The 22391-nt window shown below is 44.2% G+C and overlaps 1 protein-coding gene across 2 annotated transcripts in view; it reads right to left on the bottom strand.

The window, feature by feature from the left end:
• Positions 1 to 926: 926 nt before the first annotated feature.
• PROSER2 (proline and serine rich 2) overlaps positions 927 to 22391 on the bottom strand; it is a 40701-nt gene continuing 19236 nt past the window's right edge. Inside the window, exons 2-4 of one of the 2 annotated variants that reach the window (XM_029238531.1) lie at positions 22131 to 22350; positions 5530 to 5782; positions 927 to 3822 (exon numbers count right to left, since the gene is read on the bottom strand). In XM_029238531.1, the coding sequence (XP_029094364.1) occupies positions 2849 to 3822; positions 5530 to 5782; positions 22131 to 22268 (1365 nt within the window). In that variant the 5' untranslated portion in view covers positions 22269 to 22350 and the 3' untranslated portion in view covers positions 927 to 2848. Of the gene's footprint in view, positions 3823 to 5529; positions 7701 to 22130; positions 22351 to 22391 lie in introns of those variants that run through there. The other variant, XM_029238530.1, reaches the window with a different exon arrangement.

Consider the following 22391-nt stretch of genomic DNA (forward strand, 5'->3'; position numbering starts at 1 on the left):
AAAACTTGTTTCAGATGGGGAGCCCACCCTGGGAGCTACCCATCAGGAACTCTGAGTAAAGAATCCTGTATTGTTGAAGTCGGGGGGTGGGGGGAAGAGAGCAAGAACGCAGCTCTGGGGGAGCCCTCTGCGTCTTGAGAGACTCTTGAGAGACTCAGAGACGCTGGAGGGACACCTGCACCTCTGCCTTTTCTCCCCCACAAGCCTTATAAGAGGAGAATGACCCTGGGGAGAGAAAAGCAAAGATCAACATTTCTACCAATTTTGTGAAGATAAGCACGCACGCTAGCCAAATAGAGTAGGAGGAGGGCACTGGACCAGACTCTGTTACCCTGGTAACTGCAGGGCATTACCTTTTGCAGATGAGACTGTGGTTTGGCCATTTGAACATACCTGCCTAAAAGCAGAGGAGAATTTTTTTTCCTGATTTTAAGTATTAAGGTAAAGAGTTTCATCTTTATCTTAATGGAGACTAAAATGGACTGATTTACAAGCATCACTTGAAAAAAAAAAAACAAACTGAGCACTTAAGATTCATCTTTCCTTTTCGTTACAAGTTTGCTTTGAAATATGGTCCTTAAGATTCCCTTGAAGATGACCCTTTAAGAACGTCCTATCACAGAGTTATTGCAAGGAAACAAATGCCCCTCAGAAAATGAATTTTTTTTGTTAAGGTGATACATACAAAAATAGGTTAGTTCATTAGCAGCTATAATTTGAACCTTGTACAAAATATATGGCTTTAATTACTAGGGTTTTGGGCACAAGAAATGGCCAGAGTAACAGTCAGTATAATTATGAATAAGTAGGTAGAAAAGATTATGAATAAACAGAAGGAAAGGATATAACCATTTAAAAGAAAATACCTGAGAATAAGTATAAAATGCAAAAACAAAGTTGCTTATACTTAAGATAGATCTCTAAATTTATTTTTCAAAAATGCCATTATGAGAACAAATATACTAACATATAGTCAAGTTCACCTTAATCACAACGAAGTCATAGGATAAGAAAAAAAGAAAGAATCCTCAAATACAAGGGATATTTAAAATGTTAGCCATATCAAGATCCTCTATTTTTAAACACTGTAACATGGCATCTCGCTATATAAAAAGGAAATAACAGGGCTCAAGAATCCTTTAAACAAATCCAACATAAACAGGAGTAAAGTAAAGACTATTTTTAAGAAGCTGTAAAATCAAAGCACCCATTTAAATGAAGACCATCAAGAATCTATGAGATTATTTCAGGAGGACAAGGCCTGGGCGAGACACTAAATACTGTCGTTCTAAGGAAAACATTACAATCATTTTATGTAACTTACAAGGCAAATTAATACTATGAAAAACGTCCTTCACAGCACATTTAGAAGTTTGAGTTTAAATAATACTCAACAGAAAAGAAACAGATTCTGTGACAGTGGCTGAGACATACAATAAAAGGGTGTGACTTTCAAGTGTGGTCCTTCCGGGTCTATTTTAAGAGGTTTTAGACTCCAGCCTGAAATAGTTTTGATAATAATGCTTGTGGCTACAACTCAGCATGTAAGACATTGTCTGGGACAAAACCAGTTCTTTTCATGCTGTGTAACTTAGTTAGCTGTTTTTTCCCTTTTAAATTAATCCTGAGATCTTGCTCACAGAACATGGGGGATGTTAAGAATCTTTTGTTTCCTTCTGTTTACCAGCCACCTTGGAACATGCAAAACTAAAATTAGGTGATAAATTAAAATTAGGTGATAAATGACATCTTTAAAAGCATACTTCACTAACAAAGGAACTCTCTTGCTTAGTTGGAAGCTTATTCGGACTATTTAATTGGGAACAGAACACGTTGAGGAAAAAGCACTTTGGTTTAACGAAAAGTTATGGAGATGTGTCCTTAAAAGACTTCCTTATTAGGAAGTAACAATTTCTATGTCATTATCTCAATACTGAGATGGCTTGTGTATCAAAAGAATAGGAAGTGCTTGCATCCTGTAGTTATGTAATAGGGTTTTAAGAAGTTTATATATATATGTAATAATGAATGTGTGTGTGCACATCATCTATATCTGTATATAACATATATGTACCTATAAACACATATTATGTACATGTATATACGCAGTACACACTCATATATATATCTCCCAGTAACACAGACTCTGTAGTCTGATGAGACTTACTTTCTTAAAACTACCACCTTTTCCAAACTCAACCTTTCCATTCCACTTCCATAACTCAACGTTACAGTAAATCATACTCTAAAGGCTTCAATTTTCAATTAAAAAAAATCTGGGCAAACCAAATTAGACCAAGAAACAAAGGCATATTTAGGCTAACATACTGTCTTTCACCTTTCAAAAACAAACAAAAAACCAAAACAGTATTTTAAGACACTATGAAAATTGAACAAGCACTTCTTTATTTTCTTGGAAAGGAGGGGACGGTCCCTTTCTTAGAGAAACGAGTATGAGAGATCTAAACTGGCTTTCATGTCATGCACTTCGGATAAAAGGTTAGATTAGACACTCAATAACAGAAAATTCAGACCCAATCCCCCTCCTCCTAGATCCAAAAAACATATGGCATTTACAAATCATTGAAACCTGTAGGTGTTCAAGGTTATTCTCCGAGCTCTTGGAAACGGGAAGATGTGGTGCGGGATGCTCTCGTTCGGAAGGATGTCCCAGCTCGGATGCGGGCCAGAGCGGGGCAGACAGTCGGCTGACTCCCGGGCCCCCATCGCTGGTCCTCCACGGGGTTCCGCAGTCCGGGCTTTGCTACTGTGCTGTGCGCATGCACACATCTATGATCGGCCACACGTACCTGGTCACCCTAACTCCCCCAGCGCCGCCCACTCTCCGTCACAAGTTCTCCTTCAGGAGGCCGAGCTTCCGCAGGGCCTCCCGACGGGCCTCCTCCGTGGAGCCCCGGCCCGAGAACTGGACAGTGATGCCCTGGGGTCTGAACCCCACAGCCCGGGGGAGCGAGCCCGACCGCTTCCTGGCGTCCTGGCCGCAGTCCGGCTGCCGGGGTGCAAGTTTGCTGGGGAGGGCCGGGTCCGGACGGAAGGTGACCGTCTTCCCTGTAGAGACAAAGGGCCCGGGATGGCTCTTGAGGATGTCGTGGAGGCTCTGGAAGCCGTTGGCCATCGGCAGGGGCTGTTCCGTCTGCACGCCTCTGGACTGCTGGCCGCCGTGCGCCCCTGCCCGCGCGGGAACAGCCTCCCGGGCCGGGCCCGGCTGGCTCTGCTCCGGGGAGATGCTTCTCCTCTGCTCGGTGGGCTCGCTCCTCTGGGCCCGGTCCTCCGTCTCCCCCATGGAGAGGAAGGAGACCCCATTGATGTTGGCCAGGACCTGGGCTTTGCGCTCCTGCACGTTGACCGCGGCCTTGGAGATTGTCTTATTGAAGTCCTTCCCCGCGCTGTTGGTCACGCTGATGTTGCTCGGGAAGCGGTGGATCTTGGGCGCCGGCTGTGCGGCGTGCCTGTGCCACAGCGAGTGGTCTCCGTGTCGAGGGGCCACGGAAGTCAGCGTCCTCCATCCTGCAGGCCTGCCCTCTTTGGACGGGGATGTGGGCGAGAGCCCTTCGTTCCCTGCCAGCTTCTCAGACATCTTCTGGGCGATGACGAGCGGAGTGGGGACCGAGCGGGCCAGTTTGGGGTGCTCTGCTGGAGTAGGAGGGGGCTCTCTCCCGGGGTGGGCCGGGGCTGCTGCGGGGACAGGGCTGGGAGGCGGCAGGGCCAGGGCCTCGGGACCTGGGGGGTCTGGAGGGGGAGACTTCTCAGCATCCTCTTTCCTGAGGACAGGAGTGTCTTCCTTTCCAACAGCACCAGCCCCTGAAAAGTAGCAAGGATCCTCATAAGCTACCACCATATGCAGAAATAAATGCATCACGTTTCCTTTTCACTGAATTTACAAAGGTCTCAAAGGGATTCAATACCAATTTCAACAGTACCTCTTGTAAGCTAAACTCCCTCTACCCTATTCCCTGGACTAGCGAAAGAGAACATAGCATATGATTCTCATAATCACCTGACGAGAAAGAATGAATTAGCAGTGGTGAAAGATGTGCAAGCCAGAAACAGTCAGTACCTGGGAAGCATATGGTAAATGCAAGTTTCTAAGGAGCCATCATCCTGAGACATGTAACAGGAGGAAACAACAGCTTACCTTATGGGGGATTTTACAGAGGGGAAATGGAGGCTGGGAAGTTTGTGGTACCCACCAACCCCTCCCTCAGGTCTCTCTAGATGAAGGATAATTGGATGTGTCACTTTCCTCTTGAAACAGAAATGTTTCCTGACAGCCTCCAGTACAGTTTAATACACCAGCCTATGATTCTTTACTATATCCTAACATATGTGATCACAGATCACCTAACGCTTTTCTGCACTAGTGTTTATACACCCGTGTCTGCTGCAAAATTGGGAGCTATGTATTATATTTATCTTTGTATCCTCAGAATCTCACACAATGCCTGCCACAGAGTGGGCACTTAAAGTTGTTATGAAAACATCATGTTAGAGAACTGATGGGCAAGTGGCTTACTTTCAAAGAAATGTTTTCCTTGGCACAATTATATGATCTGACATTTTTAAGGGATCAGTGGTTCAAATTAATTTTAGGAACTAAACTTCAAAGAAGAAGTGATAAAAAGGGGAAGTTCATATTAAGTCTCTTCTTTGAAGAGATGGCTGCAAACTCAGCCCCATATTTGGAACATATAACCAATAGTACATGAAATTCTGTGTAATACACAGCCTTGCTTACAAAAAATAAAGGGGTGGGGATATATTTCTACAGGCTTGTGACAAATGGAAGTATTTTGTAGTCAACAGAGCAAAGATATTTTCCATCCTATTTTTCCCTCATCTTTTCCAATCCTTATCCCCTTGTCCACATTTCCAATATCTTTTCCAACCAGGAAAAAAAAAATTGGAAGAACGTTTTCTCCTTGTCCATGTCCCTCTGGTTCTATCACAGAACTCAAGGGGCAAAAAGCATACCTCTCCTCTGATGCCACCCTGAATCAAGCAAACTTTACAAAGCAGATGCTGAGCTGAATTTCTGTTCTGATCATTTTTGTTTTCCTGAACCAGCTGACTTTTCAGTTCAAACACTCCCACCTTGGAATAGGGGTATAACCTTGCACAAGAATTGAGATTGAACCTCAAAGGCTAAAGTACAAGTCCTTTGTATATTTTCTTTGTAGAATGGGATTGTTTCCTGAAGCCATTTCCAGTTTTCTTTTTTCTTTTACCCATGTATGCAATGTTTGTTTGCCCAATTAGTCTCATTCTTTATTCTCGCCCTTTTGAAATTTCCCTTCCATGTGTTTTCATCCTAATATACCATGAAAGCACCTATTTAGTTGGACAATCAGACTACCAAGAGGATGCTTCTACCCTACAAAAATCTGATCAGCCCCACGAACTACTATACTGGCTGGAGACACAGAGAACACGACAGAAAGGAGGGCCTCTGTGTCTTGTACCACACGACAAGCCACGTCAGAGGTGGGGGACCTGTTCTCTGGTCCTCACCTGCTGCCTCCGTCACATCCTGAAGGCTCTCGGGTTCCCCGGCTCCAGGGCCCAGCTGCACTAAGTCCACTACGTCCTCTGGCTCGGAGGGACCAGAAGTGCTCTCTTCCAGAGACCGCGGAGAGTGGCACTGAGCATCACCATCACACAGCACCTGTTCCTCAAAGTCGTCTTCCAGGGAATCAATCGTCTCTTCAAAAAACAGGAGGACGTCCTTTTCCTCATGTGTGAGGTACTTCAGGCTCTCATCATCCTGTACAAAAGGTTTGGACATGAGGAATGAAAGCAACAGTGGTTTCACTGAAGGGAAAACACCCCACAACAATGTAGGGATCAATACAGAGCCTGGGGTGGAATTCATGGCATCCTCCAATTTCCCGTCTGGGGAGAGTGCACCATCCAGGCAACCCTGCTGGCGCACCTCTGCCTGTGTGTCCCTCACCATTCGACTTGCATGAGAAAGAAGTTTGTCCAAAAGGTGTAGCAGATTACGGATCTTAGACACTTTTGTTCCTCATGAGTCAATGACAAGAAAGCAATTCTTCAGTACCTCCTTGGAAGAGGTCTTTTCAACTTACTGGTAACAGATGTGCTTGGTTTCCCCGTAATAGCAATGGGGGGATCTTCAGTTAAAGACAGTGGAGTGAACTCATATATTTATCTCCTCTCCCTCCAGAAACCTCACTAAAACAAAAATGGGCTTTATCTGTTTTTAAAGATACACATCACAAAAACAAATATCATAGGAAATGAGGTGATAGCAACAACATGAGGGAAGGCAGACAGCAGAAGGACAGGTGGTGACTGACTCAGAGAATCCAAGAAAGGTGAATCTTAGTCAGCAGCTGGGGGTGGGGCCGGAATCAACCTGCGGTGGCATGGAGAGCCCTCACAAGGCTCAGCACAGCGTCAGGGAGGTGCTGGGCAGTTCTGGAAGTCTGCCTAAGATGACATTGAAAAGAGCAGAACTGGACGAGAGTCTCTTTCAGAAGCAATCAGGTCACCCAGGCAGAAAACTAGATGTTTATTCTTAAAGAAGGTAAAGCCGGGGGGCATCAAGCCAAGTTCATGGTAAAGAACCGTTCTGAAAACTGGGAGTCAGGGAATCAAACTGACCCTCTGGACAGAGGATTGGAAGGGTCTTCTCTGAGGAAGTGAATGGTCCAAGAGCTAAGAGGTGGACACCTTGGGCTCCCCAGGGAAACAGCTCAGCAAGATCACTCTACCAGTGAAATCACCGTCAACAAACCCCAGCACAGAATTCTTAATCAGTTTCTTAACATTCTGCTCTTAAGTGTGTTCATACAGCTAATGATCACCAGGCAGCTGAGAAAAACCTCTAACATGAAAGACACATCAAAACAAGATAAGAAGGAAAAAAAGGCAACTTGCAAGAAACAAACTATGCAGAGTGGTGAAAATTCCAAAAAGATGATCATGAACGTCCTCAGAGGGATCAGAGGAGAGGCTGAAACCATAAACAAGAATCTGATGCTATTTTTAAAAACTAGAAGACAGAAAAGAGCTCTTAGAAATTAAAACTATGACAGAAAAAAAATGAAATACAAGCCTAGAGATAAAGTAGAGAAACCGGAAAAGTACAACAAAAAGTCAAAAAAATTTTTTTAAACAGAAAACTAGAGAATACGAGTGGGAGGGCCAACATCTGAATAATGTGTTCCAGAAAGAGGAATGAGGACAAATAGAGGGGAAGAAATGATCAAAGTAAACAAGTAAAATTATTCAAGGAAATGTCCTTAAACAGAAGGATGTGAGTTTCCAGATCAAAGGGTCGTGAGAATAACCTGATGAACAGGAATAAAACAGACCTATGGCAAGGCCCATCCATTGAAATTTCAGCCATGGGAGACGAGGCAAGATACTAAAAGCTTCCCAGAGTGGAAAACGGGTCACATAACAAAACATCAGGAGTCAGAACAGCAACAGACTTCTCAGCAGCAGCTTTGGAAGCCAGAAGACAATGTTGTGATTCCTTTAAAATTCCAGATGAATTCAGGACTAGAATTCGTACATAATCAAGTTAAAGTTAGAGTAGAATAATGGTGGGGTTTTTTTCAATTAATTAATTAATTAATTAATTTTTCTCTGCGTTGGGTCCTCGTTGCTGCTTTCTCTAGTTGTGGCGAGCGGGGCCTACTCTTCGTCGCAGTGTGCGGTCTTCTCATTAACGGTGGTTTCTCTTGTTGCAGAGCACGGGCTCTAGGCGCGTGGGCTTCAGTAGTTGTGGTGCATGGGCTCAGTTGCTCTGCGGCATTGGGATCTTCCTGGACCAGGGCTCGAACTTGTGTCCCCTGCATTATTGGCAGGTGGATTCTTAACCACTGCACCACAAGGGAAGTCCCAATAATGGTGTTTTTAAGACACACAAGGTCTAACCAGCAGATCTCCCATGCATGCCTTTCTCAGGAAGCTACTGCAGGGGGGTGGAGGTAGGGCTGTTCCCCTAGACAAGGGAGGAGCCAAGAAGAAAAACCTGGGAGCCAGAATATAGGAGAGAATGAGAGAAAGTGGAGGGAACCCCAGGAAAACAGTGCTGTCCCCAGGATGTCAGCTGTGCAGTGAACAACCAACCTAGTTCAGAGCAAGCCATGGGGCCACACAGAACATGAACAAAGAAAGCAAATAAAACCAAAGCAATTATCAACCACAGGAAAAACTAAAGTTATGAGACAAAGCATGTATCTGTGAGTCAATTCCTCTATAGCAACACACGCCCCCACACCCACAGGTATACTAATTATATCAGTATTTATGGTAGCAAGAAAATGAGAAACCACCTAAAATGTCCAACAATAAAGGTATGGTTGAACAAATCAGGGCACATTCACAGATGGAATATTATACAGCCATTTTAAATGGTGTTTTCAAAAGAATATAATGTTAAGTGAAAAAAAATGCAGATAAGCAAGAGTTGCCTTGATTTAAATATCAATATATGCATACTTCATACATCCACAAATACAAAAAGTACTGAAAGGATAAAATGTCAATAGTGGGGGAAAATGAAGGTAAATAACAAACAGGAATGAGTTAAAAGTCGTTGCCTCCAGTGAGTCGGAAATGGGAGGAGGGGTTCAAGTAAGACTAATGCTTTTTATAAACCTTATAAAAGTATTTGAGTCTCTACGAAGAAACTAAATTTTGATAAAACAACAGGAAAAAATATAGTGGAAGCAAAGGTGACTATGAGTTGGTCCATGTGGTATAGAATAATGCACTTCATACCGTGATCTGAGAGGTCTTCAAATGCCCACCTATCCAGGCCCATCACAGAGCCTGCAGTGTCCAGAGGTTTAGAGACTTTTCTTTAGTTTCAGGCACAGTATATACTTGTTTGGGGGATGATTAGCACAAGAACACATGCAGATTTCTCAAACTAGCTTGGCCATGTTAGCTGAATCCTGAAGGAAGTCCACTCAGGAAAAGGGGACTGTCCACGGCATGGGTTCAGTAAATAGGAATAACAGAATATTGCTGGGGAGAGAAGCAATACATACCTATATACAACTGCTGGGTCATAAGATACGTGTCTGCTTTGGTAGACATAGCCTAACAGTTCTCCCAAGCGGCTGGACCAACACATACTGGTTGGTGCATGGCCCTGCATGTGGTAGCATCTCCTTCTGATATTCAGTGTATTCCCAAGAAGACAGCAGTGTTGAGATTTTTTTCCTCATAATACTTAACTGGCTGTTTGGAGATCCTCTTATGAAGTGCCTGTTCAAGTCTTTTGCCTATTTTTCTATCAAGTTATCTTTAAAGAAATAATTTGTAGGAGTTCTTTTATGCATACTTGATACAAATCCTTTGTGGGTGTTTTTATTGCAAATATTTTTTCCTACCCAGTGGCTTGCTTTTTCTCTCTGTTAATGGGGGTCTTCTGGTGACTAGTCCTTAATTTTAGTGTAGTACAATGTATCAGTCTTTTCTTTAGAGCTTTTTGTGTCCTATTTAAGACACCACTACCTACTCCATGGTCATGAAGATGTTCACCTGCTTTTATTTATTCTAAAAGCATGGTTGTTTTTAAACTTCCATATTTGTGCTGCAATTCATCGGAATGAACTTTTGTGTATGGTGTGAGGTCACAATTTGCTGTTTCCTACACTGATACCCAACTGTTCCAGCAAAACTGCTTGAAAAGACTATCGTTTCGGGACTTCCCTGGTGGCACAGTGGTTAAGAATCTGCCTGTCAATGCAGGGGAGACAGGTTCGAGCCCTGGTCCAGGAAGATCCCACATGCCTCAGGGCAGCTAAGCCTGTGCGCCACAGCTACTGAGCCTGCACTCTAGAGCCCACGAAGCACAACTACTGAGCCCATGTGCCACAACTACTGAAGCCCACGCGCCTAGAGCCCATGCTCCACAACAAGAGAAGCCACCACAATGAGAAGCCCGCGCACTGCAACAAAGAGTAGCCCCTGCTCGCCGCAACTAGAGAAAAGCCCGTGCGCAGCAACGAAGACCCAATGCAGCCAAATAAAAAAAAAAGACTATCGTTTCCCCACTGCAGGTCCCCTTGGTTGTAAATCAGGTGACAGGTCATGAGTCCATCTGTTTCTAGATTCTCTTTTCTGTTCATTTGTCTACTTGTCTGTTTGTACAATGATAAAACACTGTTTTAATTATAACATTATAGTGTGTCCCGAGTTTGAAGCCCTCCTGTTTTGCTGTTCTTTAAGTCTGTGCTGGCCCTTTTTATATCCAGTATCAGCTGGTCAGTTTCCATATACACATAAATATACACACACACCCATGCTGGGATTTTGATTGGACTTCATGGAAGTTCTTCAAATTGAGTAGAACTGATGTCTCACAATATTTTTTCTATCCACATGGTATACTTATTTAGATTAGTGGCTCTTAAAGTGTGGTTCTTCACCCAGCAGTGGCAGCAGCACCCGCGAACTTGTTAGAAATACAAATTCTTGGGCCCCATCTCAGATCTACTGAATCAGAAACTTTAAGGGGTTGGGCCTTCAGTCTCTTTCAACAGACCCTCTGGGTAATACTGATGAACTAACGTTTGATATGCTTTGATCCAGTTCTTTATTTTCTCTCAATAATATCTTGTAATTTCCAGTGTAGAGATTTTACAGATTTTGTTATCTCTCCTCTTAGGTATTTGATGTTTTGTGATGCTATTAGAAATGGCATCACTGTGAACATTTTCTAAATGTTTCTGGTCTATAGAAATACAAGATATACTGACCTTGAAATAAGCAAATTTAACAAATTTGCTGCACAGTACTAACAGTTTATCTGTAGGTGCTTTTCAGTTTTCTACATAAACAGTGGTGTCTATAAATGAGAGGTTTTTATTTCCTCCTTTCCATTCCTCATGCCTTTCATTTTCTTCATTCTGCCTTATCGTACCACCAGGGTCCTCCAGTTAGCTGAACAGAAGTGGCATCTTCATCTTGTTCCCAATGTTGGGGAGAAAGCTTTCAATATTCCACCATTAAGTACAGTGTTTGCTGTAGGTTTTTAAAAGATTATCTTCATCAGATTAAGAAAGCTGTCTTCTATTCCTAGTTTGCTAAGTGTGTTTGTCTTTAAAATAATGAATGGGTTTTGAACTCTGTCAAAGGCTTTTTCTTCATTTATTGCAGTGGTTCTCAGCTGGGGATGATTTTACCCTCCCTGGGGCATTTGGCAATGTCTGGAGACAATTGTAGTTGTCACAATTTTCTCATTTATTCTGTTAATGTACTGAAGTATGGTGATTGATTTTCAACTATTAAACCAACCTTACATTCTTGGAATAAGTCCAACTTGGTTGTGATGTTATTAGCCTTTTTATACAACACTGAATCTGATTTGCTAACATTTTGTTTAGAATTTTTGCATATATATCCACAAGACAGATTATAATTTTCCTTTCATTATAATCAGATTTTGTATGGATTTCCTTTTTTAAGTTTGAACTTAGGAAACAGTGTGCCCTTAGATTTTAGTTCATGGCATATCTTTCTGTTCCACTTCTTTTGAGATTGGGTGGGGGGGAACAGAGTGATTTTAAGGAAAAATTGTCTCCAGTTCAAATTGTAACAGTTTTGTATTAACTAGATCTCTGTAAGTTTATCAGTTTACATATCTAGCAGTTGTGTAGCCCTTAAGAACTTCAATTTTTCCCTCTAATAAGAGGATCCATGTGAAGGCACATTAGAAGAGTAGCAGGATACTACAGGGGAAAATGGGCACCAGGCGTTCCTTATTTAATACTTTTTATTGAGCACTGAACCAAAGAAGAGAGGAATAGGTTTTAACAAAAGAACCAGGGTTAAAATCTTGTAAGTCCTTCGTGTCTACAGAATATATGACTAATGGGTTTACACTTAATTCTGAGAACTCCAGGATCTGGCCCTACCTACCTTTTAAATTTATTTATTTATTTACTTACTTTTGGCTGTGTTGGGTCCTCGTTGCTGCGCACAGGCTTTCTCTAGTTGCGGCGAGCGGGGGCCACCCTACTTACCTTTTAAATGTCACTCCTACTCCTCTCCCCTTTATACTCTATAGCAGGGCTGGTAAACTTTTTCTGTAAAGGGCCAGATAGTAAATATTTGGGGCTTTGCAGTCTTAATGGTGGCAACTATTCAACTCTGTCAACGCAGTGTGAAAGTTACAGGTGATATGTAAATGAATGAGCTTATTAGCTTTGTTACAATAAAACTTTATTTACAAAAACAGGCGGGGGGCCACATTTAGTCCACAGAGTCGGGTTTGCTAATTCTTGCCCTATAATCAAATCAAATCACTTGCTATTTCCTAGACCTGTTTCTCTGTCAGCAATGCCCATGACTGTACAGCCACATCTCACCTGTCCTTCCTGGTCCAATTTAAATGTCACCACACCTCCAGCCTACCCCCATAGCACCCATTGAATCATGCATTCAAATATTTGAGCATCTAGTAAGCATTGGGCAATGTATATACGAGGGTGTAAATAATGTTCTTGCTGTCTGGTTTAGTTCATCTAATGAGGGCTTCAGACAAGAAAGCAGACAAAGTGGCTATGACAAGGTGACTATGGCGAGTTAGGGAAACATAGTATGGGTGTCAATTCACACTTTTGGGGCAGGGGTTCCGATATGGAAAAACTCTGGAGGTGAAATGATTGTCAATAATCTGAAAGAAGTGGGCGAGAGTTCAACAAAAAGGGACCAGGGGTAGTTAGATACGTATTTTGGAGAGGTCACATTGGCAATAGTATGGAAAATAGGAAACAGTGTGGACAACTGAATACGGAAACAATTTAGACAAAAGTTAAAAGTCACCTAAGGTAGAGCCATGGTGATGGGAACAGAGAGAAGCAGATAAGTTGAGGGTTATTTAACAGGAACAATCGACTCTTCGTATAAAATTCTATTTTTTACTGTAGTTGTTCATCACCCATGCACTTCACCTTTGCTGGACTTTATATGTAGAGGAAAGAGCCATGTCTGAGGCATCTGTGAACTCTGCACAGAGCTGAGAGTTTGTCTCGTGTCCAGGATGCAGTCACTGTAACCGCAGTGTCAGCTGCCTCCTCACCATGTAGGTCTGTCTTGGCCCTCTGGCCACCAGCACACGAAACTTCCATAAAAAATTCAGCAATGCTACTCGTTTCGTGATTTTTCTAGACTTATTGCGGGTTGGCAGGTGGCACAGAGCATCCTGCCTCCTCTTTCCTCTTAATCTAGCCTGAGTCTTGCTAGATTACCCCACGCCCATCATTCAGCACATACCACACCAACCCTGCTCCTCCCAGAGTCACCCTAAGACATTTCGCATTTTTCTTCTCTCCATGCAGAGAAGTTCAGCTTGGTGATTCAGCCACCACCACGACGAAAAACCCTGCAAGTCTAAAATGAGTAGGGCTCTTAGCATGACAAAGATCCCTCTAGTTAATAATTACAACCACCATGGATGTTGTTAGGGTGACGTGGTAATGGTAACAACCGGAACCAAAAAAGTCTTAGCCCCAACTATTTGTTGAATTAAACGTCTTGGGGAAATAAATTAATGCTCTCTACCCTTTTCCTCCTACTTTGACCTTCCCAACTCAGTGTTTCAATAGGGTTATTCCCAAGAGTTTAGATAATCTATTGATACTTTGGCTGGGTATAATGATTTCTCTTTGGTTAGACAGACAGTAGAATTAAATAGGCAACTGACCTGTAACACGCCGTCAGCTTAAGACACACTCCCATTTCCCAATTAAGTGAGCGGCAAAAGTGAGAATGGGATATATAAACCCCGCACGTCCAATCAAAGCAAGGAGTCCCAACATAATATTTCATTTGGAAAATAAGCTTAGAAAGGGAAGCTCCTATTCAACCATTTTATGTTGTGTGACAAACTACAGGACTCACGGGCTGACAGATGCAACGCGGAGATCAGTCAGTCCAGCTCCCTCACCTGAAGGTGTGAAAACCAGGTGCAGAGGCAATGTAATGACTTTCCAAGGGTCGCACAACTATTTTGTAGAGCAGCCAAGGCCAGAACCAGTTCTCTGCTTGCTTTCTGTTCTGTTCTACTTATTTCCCTTTCTTTTTATAAATTTATTTATTTATTTTGGGCTGCATTGGGTCTTCATTGCTGTGCGTGGGCTTTCTCTAGTTGCGGCGAGCGGGGGCTTCTACTCTTCATTGCGGTGCGCGGGCTTCTCACTGCAGTGGCCCCTCTTGTCGTGGAGCACGGGCTCTAGGCCCGCGGGCTTCAGCAGCTGTGGCACGCAGGCTCTAGACCGCAGGCTCAGCAGTTGTGGTGCACAGGCTTAGTTGCTCCGCGGCATGAGGGATCTTCCCAGACAAGGGCTTGAACCCGTGTCCCCTGCATTGGCTGACGGATTCTTAACCACTGCTCCACCAGGGACATCCCCATAAATCAGTTTTAACCAGGCTGGTCAGCGATCAGAGCCCCAGGTCCTGGCAGACTCAGATTCTTGCGTCGTCAACTATCCAAGTTATCTCTCAAGCGTTAGAGGCTGGAGGACAGGCTGGGTGACTTGTTCGTGATCAGCCTGGCCTTGAGTCTTGACCTAAGGGGCAGGGCTAACCACGCCGTGGACTCTGTTGCCTAATTCCCCAAACAATAAGCTGCCCTCCAAACGAACCTGGACTCTGCCTGTACCTAGGAGAGGAAAGGAAGCAGAAACAGAGAAAAGCTGCAGTGCCAAGGGCTGGTGAGCCAGGAATTCAGGGCCAGAAAAGGGGCACGTGGCCCTTGGCTGAGAGAGTTCTGTCTACACCTCTATTCCCAGGAGATGCTGCTGCTGCCTCTCTCAGGCAGGGACGTTAAAGAGGAAGACGTGGGCCTCGGGGAAGAGGCAGAGCCTGAAGGGCAAGGCAGCGAGCACAGGCACATCTATGGAGCCAGGAAGCAGATGAGAGGTTGCCCAGGGCCTAGGGCAGTTGGAGGGAAGCGGGGAGTGACTGCTAGTGGGCACGGGTTTCTTTTGGGTGATAAAGATATTCTAAATTTGGTTGTGATGATGGTTGCACATCTCTGTGAATCTACTAAAAACCACTGAAGGGCATACTGTAATGGGTGAGCCACAGGGTATGTGAGTTACATCTCAATAAAGCTGTTACAATACATTTAAGAAAAAAAAGCAAGGCAGTGGCCCAGTGGCCCCATGTGAGGAGGGAAGAGAGCTGGCACCGTGGCCGGGGTGGCCCCTGCTTGATCACTGGCGCTATTGGATGAGAGAATTACTAACTCAGTTCCCAAAGAACTAAGCAGAGAGGAAATGAGGATAAGAAAACATAGCAGCTTTCTTGGAACGGGGTGAATGGAAGAGAACAAACATTTGTCCCTATTATTTGGAAGGTAGTAGGCTGACAGCAGAAAAAAAATTTTTAAATTTCTTTCTATCAATGAAGTTTTTAATGCGCCAATTTGGGATGTGGAATAAAGGGAAGTTCTTTAAGGCTACAAATCTCCTGATGCTAAAAGAACGGTCTAGAGAACCATCCCTCACCTGTACTACCCCACCTACCATGCTGACTGCAGGTGATGTCTACAAGCCTCTCAGGGAAACACTGTTTTGCTTCAAGAACTTGGGAGTACATACATTTTTACCCTAATCTATGTATTATGATGGTGAAGAAATAATTTCTAATGTATTCAAACCAGAAAATTCAAAACGCCAAATCTACTGCTGTAACTGGAATGCACACTGAACAGGTCTCCCATGAGGAGGAGGACAGAGTCCCAGACTGGTGCCATCTATCCTCTCCTGCAAAGATGACAGCAAAATTGTCCCTCTAGTCCCGGTGGAGCTCTGAGAGGAACATGGTCCTGGCTGGATGACCAACTCTTATAACAAATGCGACCAGCAATGATAAAAGTCAGTGATCCTAGACATACCTATGGGAGTACAAATGTGTGACAGGAGATTTGTTTTTAGGCAAATGGCAGAGAGGAAAAAAACCTTTGTTTGTTTGGCTGAACAAAAAAGTCAAGAAGGCTTAAAACACTCATACTAAAATAACCCCCACCTAAAAAAGCCACTGAATTAATTCAGTTCTTAGGCTTTTTTTCCTTTTGTTTTGCTTTTCTTTTAAACAAAGAAATTGGATTTGACAGCAGATTAAGACAACAGTGGTAACTCCTTGTGAAGGAGGAAAAAAAAAAAAGAACCAGCAGAACTTATCTGTATCTTCAACGAAAAAAAAAAGAAAGAAGGAAAAAAAAATTTTTTTAATAAATTAATTTTATTTATTTATTTTTGGCTGTGTTACGTCTTCATTGCTGCTCACGGGCTTTCTCTAATTGTGGCAAGCAGGGGCTACTCTTCATTGCAGTGCACGGGCTTCTCATTGTGGTGGCCTTTCTTGTTGTGGAGCATGGGCTCCAGGCACACGGGCTTCAGTAGTTGCAGCATGCAGGCTCAGTAGTTGTGGCTCGTGGGCTCAGTAGTTGTGGCTCACGGCTCTAGAGCACAGGCTCAGTAGTTGTGGTGCATGGGCTTAGTTGCTCTGTGACATGTGGGATCTTCCCGGACCAGGGCTCGAACCCGTGTCCCCTGCATTGGCAGGCGGATTCTCAACCACTGTGCCACCAGGGAAGCCCAGAAAGAAAATTTAAGAAAGATTATGATGGCTAAAATAATTTCTTGAGATGAGTCAAGATGTCTTAACCCCCAACTCTCCCAGGTAGGCGGCCTTGGGTATTTGTTCAGGCAGAATGTGAGTTGATGGTCACATTCTCTTTCTACAAACACCGAAATGATCTCCCTGACACTTGAGCAAGGCTTTATTGACTTAAAAACCCAAGGTGATGAGAGACACCCCCCATGAGCTGAAACACAACGTAGGGGCAGTGAGAAGAAAAGAGGAATCAGTGTCTTCTGTGCTTCCGACCCCCCTGTGAATGCCACGCTTTACTTTGGCAACCTCATAAGAAAGACCATAAGTGCATGTGGCCTTTCCCATGGTTTCATTACAAGGGCTTAATTAGGGTTATTTCTAACTAGTCCCTGTTGTAATTTTTCACTATGGTTAACGTAAACCTCTACTTGTGGCCGGAAAGAGACACAGACAAGCCCGCGGGGAATGAGATATGCAAGCAGTTTTGATTACAGGTGGAAAGAATCATGGCTTTGAAGGACAACGCTGGGCTCCCTGGCCGCCTTAAACTTCCCTGAACTGGCAACGTCATAAAGCGGTCCCGACTGAGAGGGAAATGCCTTAAGCGCGTGGCGTCGTGCGTGAGACCCCACATAAGCTTGTCACACGTCCCAGAGTTCCACGTGGCGGTCGTGTCACTAAACTGTGAGTTCCCGAAAAGATTAAAACCGAGTTTTATTCCATCACCTATCCAATCTGGTATGTGGGAGGCATTTACTGCATGTTTACTGAATTGAACTCTCCTCAAAGCAGTTTAGCTTTGTTTTAAAATAGCTGCTCTGTCCAGGAAGTTTTGGGTTCAATCTGGGGAAGGAGCCAGAGCTGAAAGGACAATGTGGTTACTACTGACCAGTCTGCTTCTCCTTCCCACGCCTCTGTTCTGTGTCTTCTCCTTGAAACTGTCTGGCGACAAGCATGTCAGATTCCTAGTGTCCTGCTTAGACTTCAGGCGGAGCCAGCCATGGAGACAGCTTTGCCCCCGCTTGCTTTACCTTCTTCTTCCACAACCGACGGGTGAGGCCAAACGACCTCAGAGGCTTTGGAGAAGGAAGGGGTGATCAGGAGCTGACGACCGCTGTCTGATCACAGGCTTATTATGTGACTTGAGGGCTATAAGATTTGTCTGCTGAGGGACCAGGCAGGGTTTCAAGACAGTTCACTGAATATCAAATCTCCAAAAACAATGAATTTGGATCATTGGTTTTGCCCAAGTTAGAGACAAAAATGAATAGGAAGTATGCTTGGGGACTTGGGCTGTTTCCAATCCACCTTCAAAGTGGCACACACATTATGAAATTCCTTAATTCCTAAGGGTATTAAGAGCATCCCCTCTTTTCAGCTAGTTAAATCATATTCTTTTCTGGAGGAAGCTTCAGGGTGCCTGCCGGGCAGAGCAGGCTTCAGACCATGTGCATAAGAAGAACCTAAGGATCCTGGCATGAGGCAGTACTGGTCCCTGGAAGTGCACCCCGGATGTTTGATGAGATGTGTGTCTGAGATATTGGCCTTAAGAGCTTAAGAACATGTCACCTTATACCCAAAGCTTCCTTTGTCCCCTTAAAGAGCTATCATTTATGAATGTCTCTAAATCCTTCCTGAACCTTTCATTTTGAATCCCCATCACCTCTCGAGGTGGTAAGTTTCAGAACTACACTACCAACTGTACTGTACTGAAGGTGTCCTTCTTACAGTTCAAAGGAAAAAGAGACCCTCTTAGTCAAGTATACAAGGATTTGGCCAGTTTGCTCTTTTAAAAAAAATTTATTTATTTATTTATTTATTTATGGCTGTGTTGGGTCTTCATTGCTGCGTGTGGGCTTTCTCTAGTTGCGGTGAGCGGGGGCTACTCTTCGTCGCAGCTTCTTATTGCGGTGGCGTCTCTTGTCGCGGAGCACGGGCTCGAGGCACGCAGGCTCAGTAGTTGCGGCATGTGGGCTCAGTAGTTGTGGTGTGTGGGCTCAGTAGGTGTGGCTCACGGGCTCTAGAGCCCAGGCTCAGTAGTTGCGGCGCACAGGCTTAGTTGCTCTGCAGCATGTGGATCTTCCCGGACCAGGGATCGAACCCGTGTCCCCTACATTGGCAGGCGGATTCTTAACCACTGCACCACCAGGGAAGTCCTGGCCAGTTTATTCTAGTTCTAGCTATACATTTTGCTAGAAAATGTTCAGAGGAAGAATTCCTTACAAGAAAAACAATACATGTACACAGCCACAACTAGCCTCTTGAGCGATAAAAAGTTCACATACTTCATCCTCCTAGAACAGCCTGGGTCATGACGGTGGCCATGTGGATAGCCACAACAATCCTACCTAAGCAGCTATTTTAATTTTTAACTTGTACTGCCTCAGGAGAAAGGTTTCTAAAAAGCAAAGATCTGTCATCTTCCAGGCCACACTTCAACTAGTGTTTAAAAACTTTACAATACTCTCATTTAACTTTAGGCATTAATGTTTTATCTTCTTTTTAAAAATAACCGTTGCTTAAAAGAAATACACACTTCTATAAATTGGAACTATCTTTTATGTAAAGAGCCCTCCAAGGGATGCATTTAATCCCATACAATCTGGAGGCCTAAAAACACTGTTCCTGACAAACCTTTTATGAGGTCAGGGAATAAAGAACAGGGAGTAGGGAAACTACTACAGTTGACTGTCGTTCTTTAGAGACAAGTCATAAAAAGACTGAGGATTTAGAATAAAAACATAAAGACCCTCCCCAAATTTAGTTACTTTTCCCAGGTTCCAGAGGGAGGCACATCTGAATTTGAACCGGGCATGTCTCCAGTATCCTGTGTTTATTACTCTCCTGAGCCAATTGTCAGGATACTGATTAGTATCACTAAATAAAGCAACTTGAAAAATGCATATGGATTTCTGGGAGGACTTAAGGGAAATTATAAACATCTTGGGGAGCGTCCTTCTGATCTGTACTCGACTCCACTGTGGAACCCGCTTAGCGCAGCACTAAGGCTCACGAAGCCCTTCTAGCACAGGCGGCTCACAGGCATAACGCTGTGCCCACCTCGCCCGTCTTGACCTCCTGAAATTTACAAATGTCAGACATTTATAGTCTTTTCTGTCTTTGAACCTAAAGATAATTCTCATATCTTACCAAAAAATACGTCCGTGATAAAAAGTTTTATAATAAACCATTTCTCCTTGTGACTCCGGAGCTGAAACTTAGTAGACCTCCTTTCAAAGAAGAGCTTTTGCCTCTGAAGATGAATTCCTGGGTCTGACATCCTGACAAAGAGTCAAAATGATGCATATTCTCCAAATCTGCCAGGTGATGGAATGGACACCCCACCTGCCTAGACAGACACTCTGTGAAGAGCTGTATTTATACGGTGGTCTCTTGTAAACTCCCCGAATTCATTTCACAGTCTTGCTTCTTCTAGTTCAGACATCTTATAGCTGTTCTGGTGCCTTCGGTCCCTCTAAAAGGCTCTGTTCCTTTTCTCCTACACCTTCGTGGTAGGGAGTGTGATGCGCCCCCCAGGTCACCCTGGGGATGAAGGACCTGCCCCCATCTGTTGGGAATGCTGCTGGCAGGCGGCCCTCAGCTGTCAGTCCCCTTTGGGGACTGTCTCCAACTGAAAGGAACTGTCTTGTCAAGGTCGTGCCTCCCTCCAGGGATGTCCTCATCCCAGGGCTGATGGCAGAGTGGGTATCCAGGCTCCACTCTTGGCCCAGCAGCGCCAGGGCCTCCTGAGGAACAGCTAAGGCCTCTGTTGGGTCTGCCTCACAGCCCAGCTTCTCTCTCTGCCCAAACCCTGCTTCCTCTTCCTTCCAGATGTTGAGCCCAGGAACAGCCCTAATAAGCCTCCTGTGCTGTAACGTTGTCCATCTCAGAGTCTGCTGCCTGGGAAGCAAATCTGCAGCCAACTCTGTCAGGGTGAACCACAGCCACCAGACTGCAAGCTCTGCCTCTGTCCTCACCTCCGAGAACAGTGCTTCAGTATTTGAGCAAAGGGATAAATCACCTACATAGAACAGACGGAAGGCAGTCCTCCATGGACGGGTTTGCAGAGCTCAATCAAGTCCTTTCTGTCTTTGGAGTATGAGTTTGACCCACCGCAGAGGATGTGGTGAGGGTGGGTATGAGTTGGTGCATGTGAAGAACGGACCCTATATGACTACAGTGGAGACAGAAAAGTAGCGACTTTCCTGCCCAAAATTCAGTGCACGTGACACACCTGGGGTTATGGACTCTCCCAGGAAGAGACAGAGAACAGGTATTGCTTCAGCTTTCTATCAAAAGAGGCCATGGTACAAAGGATGTTAAGAGATTTGCCTCAAGTTCAGTAAGAAAATGAAAGTGAAAGGCAAGCAAATAATTCGAGCACTGACTCATAACGCACTATACCCATTTCCTCAGAGACCGAGGTCATCTGACGACCATTCTCGACTTTATTCCCGCCCCACACACACAGGGCAGCCCTTTAGACTATGGTTCCTAAGTTATCCACGCCATGTTTTAGAAATACCCTCTACATCAGAGCAGAGCTGCTTCCTAACTGTGCTTTGGAGAACAGACTCCACTAATGACTGGAGTAATAATCTGTATGTCTTTCTACCTATTCTTTTAACATATTCTTTAAATACAGTTTTTAAATTAAAAAATTAGTCCCAAATTCTCTATTCTTAAGGATTTATAGATTCTCAGATATTCAGAGAGTAATTTGTAATATATTTTTCCTTTGGCGAATCAAATAATATTTATTACATACTTACCATGGTGATTGAAAAAAAGAAAATATGCAAGTAGGAGCCTATAAAATTCTATTGTTACTATTAACTGCCCTCTGTACACTTCTTTCTTATGTTCAGCATAGCTGGGGTTAATTTTAGGGATTGGTGTATCTTTAGAAAATTTGTGCTCCCATTGAAGATGGGCTGAGATGAACAATGGACCATTTTTAATTGAGATCCAAGGTGGACTCTCTCCTGTCCTTCCGTCTATGAATATGAAGGTCTCCATCCTGAAAGGTGAATACCCTGAGGGGTGGGGAGGGCCAAAAGATCTTCTCTTAACTTTACAGACTTTTTGTGAAAGTTCCCAAAGCTTGTTGACACTTACGTAAAGGTCTGAATGCCGAGAGAAAGGGATAGGAAAGCATTTATATTTGTAAAGGACTTAAACATCTGTTTTAAAGTGAATTTGATGTTATCCTGTGAGGTGTTTCCCTTCTTCCAGACATTGGACCTGAAAGGCAGGCGCCCTGGCCTGGGCTGGTGGCCACCTTCAGGCACAGCGTGCTCTGGGTCTTAGCAGCCAAGTTATCACTGCTCTGGATTTTGTGCAAAACTCAATACGATTCACACTGAAATGCCGCTTCAGAGAGCGAGTATTCCAAGACGTCAAGCTAGTTACCCCAAAAGGATGTTGTAAGATACTCCTGATAGGGGGGCAAAATCAGCCAACATTCAAGCACACAGAGCACCGGAGAAACAGGGACTCACCCGAGTGAGACTTCTGGAACGAGAGCTGCTGGCCCGACTCTCCAGACTGCCCCCTCTGCTCAGGCCACTGAGCCTGCAGCCGGGCAACAAGTCAGGGTCCATCTCCCAAGAGTCTGACTTCTGGTGATGGACAGGCATCCCCACAGTAACCCCGGCCGCTGGCTCAATCACAGGAAGTGGGGAAGGGGCCGGTGTCCCATGCCCAAGTAGTGGGTCACCTCTGGCGGAGTAAGCACAAGGTGACAAGGGTTAGTGAGCTCA

The sequence above is a fragment of the Monodon monoceros genome, unplaced genomic scaffold, assembly GCF_005190385.1.
Source record: "Monodon monoceros isolate NGI ecotype Baffin Bay Population unplaced genomic scaffold, NGI_Narwhal_1 Super_Scaffold_21, whole genome shotgun sequence".
Classification (NCBI taxonomy): Eukaryota; Metazoa; Chordata; class Mammalia; order Artiodactyla; family Monodontidae; genus Monodon; species Monodon monoceros.